The 12,250-nt window shown below is 31.9% G+C and overlaps 1 protein-coding gene across 3 annotated transcripts in view; it reads right to left on the bottom strand.

The window, feature by feature from the left end:
• LOC105199618 (plasmanylethanolamine desaturase) overlaps window positions 1-12,250 on the bottom strand; it is a 24,357-nt gene continuing 12,107 nt past the window's right edge. For 2 of the 3 annotated variants that reach the window (XM_011166785.3, XM_039453216.1), the window contains exons 2-5: window positions 7,359-7,959; window positions 6,536-6,747; window positions 6,233-6,451; window positions 1-6,121 (exon numbers count right to left, since the gene is read on the bottom strand). In XM_011166785.3, coding sequence (XP_011165087.1) covers window positions 5,861-6,121; window positions 6,233-6,451; window positions 6,536-6,747; window positions 7,359-7,590 — 924 coding nt within the window. In that variant the 5' untranslated portion in view covers window positions 7,591-7,959 and the 3' untranslated portion in view covers window positions 1-5,860. The remainder of the gene's footprint in view (window positions 6,122-6,232; window positions 6,452-6,535; window positions 6,748-7,358; window positions 7,960-12,250) is intronic. The other variant, XM_011166786.3, reaches the window with a different exon arrangement.

Raw genomic sequence — 12,250 nt, forward strand, 5'->3', positions numbered from 1 at the left:
TAGCTAGAATAAAGTTTTTTATTACACTGTAACAGCATACACGATTTCCCCTGCCTCACAGATATAGTTCATTTTGTTTTCCCCTTTTATTACTTCGACAGTATCAAAGGCGTTTCAGTGGATTTACTCATCGTGTTGTCAAATCTAATTTACAATTACTTTAGAAAATTTCTATTTTGTCGTTTTACAGTAAGATGTTCATAGAGCGTTCTCATTTCAATTTCTTCTAGCAATTACATTCGATTGTTTAAAAACTCCGTATTAGATCAAAGTTAAGAAGCGTCGTCTTCCTTCTTTGAAGGGAACATTTTGTGATTGATAAAAGTTTTGTCCTGGATACGATCGTTCTTGAGATTAGTAATTTTTATTTATTTATTTTCATTAAATCTCGCAAACGACTTTGATGTACAAAGAGATAGTAAGAGGTACCTTACGAAAGTAACTTTGATCATTAATAACTTTTCCGAACAGTTACCATTGCAATTTTTCAGAGATAATCGTGTGTACGAAGAGATTAAAATGTCGCGCTCCGCTATCTATGTTTAATCTTCAGTCAATTCTTCAACATGCACCTGTTTCCTATGCGACAAACTGCTCTTGCGCATCTATCTCGTTGCGATTACAATCTCTAAGTATCAATTATCAATGATAGGTTTCATAAAAAAGTACTTAAGACAATAAAATCGTGGCGCGTCGTTTTTTTGATTTTATATTCGGTCTCGTCGGATTGCTCTCCTGCTTGATGTGTCACGTGAGTTGACTGCTAAAATAAAAAGGAGTATAAAACAGTACGCAATCCATTAATAATTCGAAGAAAGGCTATATATTGTACATTATAAAGGCGCGTCGTTAATCGTTGTCGGCGATCCAGTGTTGGGCAAAATTTAATCTATAATATATTAATAATTACAACTAAAAATTGTATTTTTAATTAGTAAGAGATTTAAATAGGTTATTGTATGTAATTGTGATTCATTGAAAATAATTAACTATTGTTGATTAAAAAATTAATCGTTAATCACTGAAGTATAGCTGAATAAAATTGATTAATGTAATAAATAAAATAAATTGATTAATTAATATCGATTTGAACATCTTTTCAATATAACAAACACGTTCTTTATATTCTTAAAAATTACAAATATATATTTTAAAACATGATTATAAAAATTAATTAACGATTATTTTTTCTTAATCAACATTAATTGATTTATTTTATTAATCGATTAAATTAATCGTGATTAGGCTTATCATTAATTTTTACTTTCGATTACTTTAGTCAGGCGAAAACTTAACCGATTAATTATATAAAATCATTTGACAATTAATTTAATTGTTTACATGAATCATAATTGTGTATATTTCAAATTTTAGTCAATCGTTTTAACAAATAAATTAATCGATTAATGCTCAACACTGAATACGTATGCTTATCGTTAAAAAATATGCGCATAGGTAACACATGCAAAGTGTTAATGCGAATATAATACATGTTACAATATGTGGACTTAGAAGCAATGGCTTGTCTTTTATTCTCTTTGTACTTTCAGCAACAGCAAATGCGTCGAATGCTCCGTATGTCTCTTAGTAATAGATAATTGTGCTGAGACTCAGGCGAAACGGCTCGAGTTTTTCTTGTGACTGAGAAAAAAGGTGAGCACAAACGAAAGCTTTTTCGCCATCACAAAAGTAGTTTGATTAACGCATTCGATGAGAAACATTTTTTTAATAAAAACAGACCTCAGAGTAAGGCATCGTTGAGAATGATTAAGAGACAGCGCAATATGCGATTGTATGAAAATAGCAATATAGCGTTTCATTTTTCTTGGCCTTTTTTCGATCATTTTCTTTGTACCGCTCACGGTAAAATATATAAATATTTCACGCGAACATGTATATATAAAATATTTAGAATACATGTGAATCTCTTTTTCTTTTTCGCAATTTATGCTTCAGCATCGCGAATTTAATTTTAAAATCGAATCGCAGGTGAGGTCTGATCTTAACTGTCGAATATTACGTAGCATTATAGTGTCATTTATAACTATTCAAGTTCTTTGTATTGTGGTTCTCAGTCGGCGCACTTCTTTCAATTACTTTTCATTTTTACTATGGGAGCCATGCTTAAGCGAAACAAAGCTTTTATAATATATCTATATAAATACAGAATTGCTTACAAGTAGCAAAATGTATAAACGGAATTAAGAATATATCACGCATATTTTCAAATTAATGAAAAAATTATGGAAAAATTTAAGATTGTCCTATGATGCATTTGAAAGTAATACAAAAATTTGACAATGACTTTATACCTGAATCACAAAAATGTCTATTTATTCTAATTATTCCAATAAAAAATAGAGATGTATTCTAATAGAAATGTAATTAAAAAATAACAACAAAAATCTAAATTTTTTACATAAATTTTGAAAGTTTCCAAATAATTATAAATTTTATTGCGATACAGAGAATTGTATAAATAAACAAAATTTACGTATTTATTTACAGAAATAAATAAAATTTGCATAAATCGCATCTCGAATACTTAAAACAGATACATATATAAAAAAAATTAAAATCCCTGCCATTGTGTTTTAAACACAAATACATTTTAATTTTCAATTTACTTTTCAGGGACTATATGGATGATACATCCTTAAAATGTTTTATTTTTTGCTCGCTGTTTTTAATCTTCGAATAGTGAGTTTTCTATATTAAAGCCGAATTCCTTAATATTATTAGTCACAATTGGAATACGCAAGCAAAATTATTTGTTAAAATTTATGGCCATGTAGTTTTATATCCAACAGATAACATAAGAATCGGTTATTTACAGCAGTGTTACTAATTAAATAAGTGACTCGTCAAATGCTCTCTTCTAAATTAATTTCTGGAATGTAAGTGTACTAGTTCGATAGATTCTTATCAAATTTTCCATTACCGTTTCGCAAATAGCTCTACATTTCTACTTGTGTTAGAAACCTCTAATATTTAATTAGCGACATTCTGTATGGCTTAATAAATCTGTCTTTCGCATTTACCCAGTGGAATTCATTTTTTTTTTATAGCATTATTTGTTATATTATATAATAACAAATAATGAATTTTAATTGAAATTAAAATTTAACTTAAAAGTCACTTTGGAAATTTAAAACAATTAAAACTATAATTAAAATCATAATATAAATTACTTTATAATATCAACTTGTAAAAATGGCGTGTATGCAATGAAAGGATTCAAGAAGAAAACAAAAAATATATATGTCATCTCGTATCTGTAATTTATGTAAAATAAATAAATAAATTTTTATACCTCTGTGGATCTAATGTTTCACAGCAAGAATATTAATAAAATTATTCACAGCGATGGTAAATAAAATCACGCATTGTAAATGAGAGTGAAGAAGTTTCAGACCCGACTGGTTTCTTATCCCTGAAGTTCGTTTAAACTTTACACTGTCTTTTATAACAATAACAACAACAATAACAATGATCATAATAATTACAGTAACTGCGATTTCTTATAAATATTATTTCGTTTAAAGAATATTATTACTGATATATTTGCGTGTGAGGAACATAGATCATGGTAAAATTCTACATAAATAAAATATGTCGAACATATTCACGATGCTGCAATTGAATTCTTCGGTTGAATTCAGCGAAGAAGCATTTGTAGATAAGCGAAAACGTTGTTACACGCAACTTTGACGCATCGTATATACAGTGAACTGCATCGGTATTCTTTACTTAAATTATCAAGCGTTCGGATGATCGCATTAATAAATAGAGCGATAAAGTCTTGTCTTTGGTCCCTGAACCTATGACTTGTACCTACTTATATTTAGCAGAAATTTTTATCCCCTGATTACATGTTGTGAGCCAAGAAGTGTAGCCAGTGTGCAAAGAAACATACGTGCGTGTAACAAAATCTTAATAACACGTACTTATTTAAAAATTTTAATTTTTCATTAATTCATATATACTTTGTTACGTTCCTGCTTTGCTTTAAAGTAACTGTCGTAGCTAAAAACTGCGTATGGTAACTAAATTACGTCGTAATATATGGACAGCTAATATCTTATCTGTGATTTTAGTTGAAAGAGTTTAGTTACCTGATACACAAATTTAACTACAAAAAATATTTGCCAAAATATACTCTGTAGCTAAAAGTTATTCTAGGTAACTATATTAATTAGCTACCATTTATTACCTACGTATCACTGACACATTGGTTAATTCCAATAACTATTTTTATGTTACGATGTGATTCTGATAGACATGCATGTTTTGCTATTTTACTAATGTATTAAGAACAACAGCAAATCGTTTTACTGTAGTTCATAAATTTATAGTTACGACAGCAAATACAGCCTTAGCAAACCGTGGTTAGCTATAACAATGAAAATTTTTCTTTCTGTGTTAGCAATTGTTTAAATGTCATGAATGTCATTTCTTAAAATTTTATTTTTCTATAATGAATGGCTATAACGCACGCTGTAAATACGTTGCATTTAACATGCTTAATTACGACATACGTCTTACTAATAAGCAAGACACAACGATAGCGCAGGCAGATGTCTAACAACACCGTACAATTCTTAGCCCCAAGTTTTAATAATGAAAATTTCATTTAGTAATGAAATCAATATCCTTAAAAATACAAGATTGAAAATCAAATTGTCAATTTATACAAGAATTAAGGAATAAAAAATTTTTTTAATTATTAAAATAAAAGCATGTGATAAAATTTTATTTTGAGAAAGTTATTTTTTTTATTGAATATTAGAAAACTTATCTCAATGAAAAAAATGTGCCATTAAAAATACATGTAGTAAAATTTATAAATTGACAATTTGGTTAGTTTCAATCAATGTATCTATATATGCAAACATAGATTTTGATTAATCTCATATAAATATTTTAGGAGGTTCAGGGAGTTTTTCTTTATGTAGGAGACAATATTGGAGCATTTATATTGATAAACATTGCAGTTGCATTCTAAAAAATTTGTTTTTCATAGTTTGACAATGTTCTTCGTAGACGCTTTGTATACGAAATAAATCAATAAATCGATAATTTCCTTTCATTCAAAGATGTTTATACAACTAATAATCGGGTTATATATGTATATGTACACATGCGCGCGTATATGCAGAAACCATATATGTACAAATATATATGCGCATATCTATCATGTGTTATTATATAATTTTTATAGTGTTCACTTTTATTCGTTCTGATCACACATTAGAAAAATGCAATAGTGCGTTTTAAAAAAATATGAGGTATTTATTACGCTTATTATTACGCCCCGAATCTGGCCTTTAATATCACGGTTGCTTCTCGAATTGCTCTGTATATCGTGTTAAAATAAGATTTATAGGTTTGTGCAATTTTATACGCGATGATTGTGCGATACATAAAGAAGTTATCGACATAGTGATGTTGTAACAGATTGCAATTTTGTTAAGCGTGATTCCGAAATTCACATGCTTATTTCTTATTTGTCGTACATATATATATACACGTATTATTGCGCGTACGTATTAAAAACGTGTAAACTTTAAAAGCATATCGAATAATCGTTATTTATCTTTACACGTTCTGTTTTCACAGAAGGCCTCGTAGTACAAAAAGAAAGAAATTGTGTATGCATACCTCGATACTTCTTCGGACAATTAAAGATTCCAAGTATACAAGCTTTTTGTTACTATTGCCCATACAAATTTTCCACTTAGTCTCTACCTCGTAATTCGATGTCTGTGTTTTGGTTGTGTTTCTGACGTTTGGCCGTACGTTAAATATCTCGATCATACAGTAAAATGTACAGTAGCGAAAGGAGAACGATAATTAATTCTCAAGAACGTTTTTGCGCCCATTTCAAATCGTCGGCTCTGGGTTTACAGCCGATGGACCACTCGATTATCACCTCCAGGATGTACCAAAAGTGAAGTTTCTCTAAAGGCCAGTTCAACCATCCCGTGGTGATGCAGAAGTAAGTCTCATGGGGTGCGACGTGGTGCACGCGGTGATGCTTCCTCGGCAAGATAATCCTGTGTTCCTGAAGCCATATGACCCATGCAGGTAATCCAAAATACGTATGCGACCACTTGTGTATCTGTAAAGTATAATTTTATAGTAAAGTTTCATTAAAATTAAAATTTTATTAAAATTAAATATTTGGAATGTATATTTTTTAAAATGTATATTTTTCTAATTAGATATTCACTTGATTAGTCATTGCTACAAAAATGGCAAGCAGGAACCAATAACACGTCCACACAAACTTTTGTTGCATTTCCACTTCGGGCAACGTTAAAAAGTCCCATGTGAGCTTGGACAGGACTGGTATCGCAACCATAAAATTATCGCCGTTAGTCTCTATAAAATCGTGTCTCGTTATACTGGTAGGATCTATGTGATGCTCGCGAAATGGTCGTAGAAAATTCTAAAAAGAGAAAAAAAAACATTTCGTAAATTAGAAATCACGATTTATATTTTGAAACATTCATTCCTCTAACATTTTCTTTACCTTCCCTAGAATCGGAAGTTCAACGGATCCCCAAGTATCCGCGGCCCAGTGAACCAAACCGGAGCCAAAGTCGGCCGTGATAATACCGCACAGTGCAGCTATTGCTATGGAACTCGCATTTTCCAATCGTAACCTGATGAGCACAAACATAGAATTCACAGCTATGAGAGTGATGCAGATTCCCACACAGATGCACTCTTGTGTCCTCTTCCCTGAAAGTACGATGTTAGGACAATTTCTTGTTATTAGTTATTTACCTCCAGCGAATGAAAATAAATTCAAATAAATTGAAAATTGTGAATCATTTTAATTCATCCGAGTTTGCGCTTTAGAGACTCCGAGTATCTTTGGATTCAAACAAATTCGGAAAATCTAAAGCGCAAATTCGAAAATGTTAAAATAAATTTATTTTTATCCATTTTAATTCATTTTCGTTTGCTGAATATGTTACAAATATCTCTAATACATTAATATTTTTAATAGTAAAGCATAAGAAGAAATTCTCGAAAAAATTTTCAAAGTCACGAACGTTATGTTAAAATACGTGAAGAGCGTGTTTATCATCACGCATCTTATTCGCTTTTTTTAAATTCAATGAAACGCATCCATAAAATTCTTGTATACGTTAATGAATATCAGTCTCTTTTTTTCTCATGACGAAGCAAAAATTTCAAGGTTTCTACGCTAGATAATAGATTCTTGGCAACTCATAAATTACAAGGAGGACAATAGCATTTTATTGTCGCCATGCAAATACTTTTATTAGAGATATGAAACGAGGACAACCGTCGTTAAATAATTGCGATAAGGAAATTCTACGTACCGGTGCTGTATAAATTTGCAAGTTCCTGGGCGCCTTTGTGATTCGGACCCCATCTGGGCACGGTTCTGTCCTCCTGCGAGGTCGGCACCACCGAATTGGCATTGGGATCGTCCTCGAGCATCGAATTCTCGTAGATCTGGCGCTCGGTCTTTACCGGCGCCAGGAAATTGGTCGCCATAGAACACGCGGCCGATGCCGCCTGCCCTAGGTTCGGCACTTTTATATCCTCCATGTTTCTCTAGCCGGGAGAATTTCTACGCGAGTTTACGTGAACGAACGCAAATGTTCTAGCATGCTCCTTTAAAATTCAAACGCTTTTGGCAGAAATCGTTCCTTCTCCGGCATCGGGGAATGCTATAGTTTCGCTCCTAGGCTGAAGGCAATAGGGTTTTCTTCTTGTATATACGTTGAATTATTTCAAAACGATCATTATACTATGCGCCTTCTTTGATATCCTCTCGCCGTTGCGTAGGAAATTATTCACTCTAGTCCGTGCGATTAAATCATGAATTGTCAGTTCGCGCATGATCCTGAGAGAAATTTAGAATCGTTCAGTTCAGATCTTCTGTATTGTTCAAGTGTTGGACGTTGCAGCAAGTACCTGAAATTAAATAAAACATTCTCTGATGTAAAGCCTCAATCAAAACACCCGTATTTAAAGGGCGCTTTTTTTATCTTTATCGTTCATTAGATATAATAAAGATAAAATGACAAAAAAGTGCGCTGAAATTCATTCAATTTTAACGTAAGTTTAAACTGAGTAATTTTTTTATTCATGTTAGTTTTAATATATTAAATTTTATAAGCATTAACTTTATTTAATTCAATTTTTGAAAAATACTGATTGATCCAACCCTGATATGAAACACTGTTTTTCCGTACATGTAATTTAATCTTTAAAGAATTTGATAATTTTTAATTTCCGCAAAATATATCTATTTTTATTTCAATATTATAATAGTCATCTAAAGAGTAACAATATGATTGTTTTTATAATAACAATGTTAAAAAGTTCGAATTCTTGGTTTGAAGATATTACCATTTTTTTTATCCGATGTGTTTCTTCCTTTCAACTCATTAAAAATTATTATCGAATAATTAGAATATATCTGTCTGGATGAAACGATACACAATTCTTCATGCAAACAAATTATATCTGTTAGCGCTACGTAATCTCATTTCAATATTTAACATTTCGAAAATAAAGATTGAAAATAAAGTTATCAGAAGAATGTTCTACTTCTTCTCTATGCACGTGCTCCACATTTGACACTCTCAAATCGACTCAACAGTAACTGAAGAATCCACAGTTCGAGAGAAGCAACGTGGAGACAGCGCCTAACGATGAGCACTTCACACACGTCTCCACGTAGCGTCGACAACTGATGTTATCTAAATTGATATTACCCGTTCATACATGATTTATATGTAATTACCGTCAAATATTACACATGCATTTGGTATCGGATCAGTTATTTGTAATTGGGCTGCCTGCGGTAATTATCGCAATGAATGAAACAAGCCGCACACGTTGAGATACACGAAACTCTACTCAATTTCCAATTAGCCGTTGCGCGATCGTAAAATGGGTTAATTCCGCACTTACACGAAACCGCGAAGAGAACGCTATGTCTTTGTATCTCCGCGAATATCGCGTGAGTGTTCTCGGGTTCACGCGACATTCACAACGACATTCGCGAGCCTCCTACGTCACGTTAGAATGCCCGCGCGTATTCTTGTGCATTAGCGATTCTCGAGCGTGAAACTAAGAGGTACATATTCGCAGGCGTTAATGCGTTTATACATTAGTGAGCAAGAATACAAGAACGCATTTATATCGGCACGCAGAACGTATCCATTTATAAAAAGTATTTTAATTGTAACGTAAAGAATTTGGAAATAGTTTCATGGTTTTTAGAAAGATTCACGTACCTAATATATCTTTTGTATATAATTATTATCAAGCAATCTTTATAAGACAAATTCTTTTACCAATTTTGTAACAGTTTTTTGAATAAAAATATTGAGATATTCATAAGTGTGAAGTTAGCTCTATTGAAAATAAAATCATATTTATTTTAAATAGAGTTCATTTCGATGAAGAGAATTTTAATCTGAAATTTCGTTACATAAATTTATAATATATTGAAACTTGAATATATTGAACTATATTATAAATAACGACCTCTTCCGATATTTTTGCAGAAGAAAAATTGACTCACGAAAGAACGTTTCCTCAATTCGGAAATTCAAAAGTTATTAAAATTTGGACAATACATAGAGGGTATCTTTTGACACGTGATAAACAACGTTATTTTTCTGTTGTCGGAATTTATTTTGAAGAAGTAATCAACTCCTAAAAATTGGATTTATTTTTTGTCTTATTATTAAACAATTGTGTTTTGATCAATTTCCTAATCAATAATTTATTAAAAGTAATAAATTTTCTTTATGAAATTTTATTCTACTTTCTTTTAACAGATAATATAATAAAAGTGATCCAATTTTTAAGGTTTACTGATTTTTCTTTTGAGAAATAAATGATTTTATAAATAACAATATAAATCTATTAGTTTTATATGGTTCCACACCGATATCTTAAAATTATTTAGATAAAACGATTTATAACTTTATCTTTTACCCAGATAAATTAAAAATTAAATCATCTTTATCTTATTTAAGCAACATTTACATTTATCTAGATAATTTTAAATTATCTAAGAGTCACATTGATTACATCTTCTTATGTATATATATTTTTGCAGTGATGTAACCGAAATACCGGAGCAAAATCATTCGACGATACGACTAACGATGAAAGAGAGAATGCTGTCGCGGCGCAAGAAAAGAAAGGAAAGATCTCTCTTAACACAAGTCTCCACGTGATACTTGAAGGATTCGGTTCCACAGAATCATCATGAGTGACGTCACTCGCAGGTACGGATTGCCGCTCGAATTGATTTTCGAAATGGATTTGCTTTTTAATGCGCCTGGCATCCGGTTCGGAGGGATCGCGTGCCAGTAATTAAACCAAGCGAAGGGTTAAAGGCTCTTGCACAGCAACGTAACCGATCAATTTCTACGCTACTACGGGCGTATCGTATACGTCCGCACGCGAAATTCGCATCCTCGCGCCTCATATAGACGCTCGGCTTGTCGTGGTCGGCCTGAACGCGGAGCGCGTGGCGTCGGTTTGCACGGCACGCATGTTATTAAATTAGAAAATCTTTACACTTTTTCTTTCAATGTCACGTTCGTTAAGTTCGTATCAGACTGCACGTTGAAGATGGCGAATTAGAAATTGGAATTCAAATCGAACGAAACGGATCAAAATTTAAAATTATTTAAATTATTCTAAATAATAATAGAAGAATCAATAGACATATATATAATATGACGAAACAACTAATTAAAGAATAGCCTTAATCGTAGCAGGATTTTTATTCGATTTTCGAGCCGATATTTCTTAAGTAAGTTTATATACACCTAGCGAACGAAAACGAATTGAAATGGATAGAAATGAATTCATTTCGACATTTTCGAATTCGCGCTTCAGATTTTTCGAATCCAAAAATTCAAATCCAAAAATAATAATACGAATACGAATTATGGAATTTAACATGATGAATAGCTCATTTCGTATTTCAATCCATTTGAGTACATTTGAATCCAAAAATACTCCGAAACTCTAAAGCGCGAATTCGGATAAATTTAAATAAATTGCAATTTTCAATTTATTTGAATTTATTTTTATTTGCTGGAATTTTGAAGTTTATTAAACTGCACGCCAAATTAATCGTTCCATCTTGAAACAAAGTCCCAAATTGAACAAAAGTAAATAGTAATACTGAGCTGATAATTCCAAATATTAAATTGATAATCAATTTAATAATGATAATACTAACAAGCATTGAATGCAGATAAGAATTCCCTCCTCCTAAATAGTGTAACAAATTTTTTGCAAAAAATAACACCTCAATCAGAGATAGAACTTGGACTTTCCAACTTTCAAGTACAGGTGTTTCAATTATCTAATTGGTCAAATTCCAATCTTTAATTCGCAATCTGTAATCTCCAATGCGCAGTACACATTTCCGTTGACGATAGAAATATCTTCAATATTGAATATTAACGATCGTCCTCTAGAATGTCTTGAAGTTGCAAAAAAAGTGAGTGCAGTCTTGCAGTCTGCATTTGACTACGTATATCAAAGAGAACGAAATATCCTCGAAGAGACTGTTAAATCCAAGCTTTATGTAACTTCTATGCAAATTGTCGATAATACACGACCTCGTATCATTAGCGACAGATAACTTGAGGATAACAGCTAATTTGAGGTTTCACTTTGACGAATAAATACAGAGAAGGACCGTAAATGTCGCTGACGCAACAGATCCAACGCCGCGCGCGGCCGGTTCATGCGCGGTCGCGAAAGCGAGATTAAAGAGAACGAAGAAGAGATGGGCTGAAGTGATCTCGTTTGATCGCGCAAGTCGCAATCTCCGTCGCATTGTACGTTATGTTATATGGGCACGTATATCTTTCTGTGGTACAAATATTCGACCTCTATTAAGTTAGCAGGACCAAGTCAACAAAATCAAACCGATTTCCTATAATTGGAACATTTTGTACTAAACTGTATCGTTATAGACAATTATAGATAATAATGTAGTACGTGCCATTTTGGAAAAACCGTGGTATTGCTCATTATTTAGCTGGGCCACTTCAAAATAAAAAGAAAGACATAATCAGAAATCAACTGGGTCAAATTTGTACCATCAAAGATAATTTTGTATTACGATTTTTAAGAAAACTGTGGCTGCTAACTTGATGCGTGAAGCTGGCAGTATCATTTTAAAATACAAAAAAAAACGAAAAAAAAGACAAGGCCA

This window comes from Solenopsis invicta, chromosome 8 (assembly GCF_016802725.1).
Source record: "Solenopsis invicta isolate M01_SB chromosome 8, UNIL_Sinv_3.0, whole genome shotgun sequence".
NCBI lineage: Eukaryota > Metazoa > Arthropoda > Insecta > Hymenoptera > Formicidae > Solenopsis > Solenopsis invicta.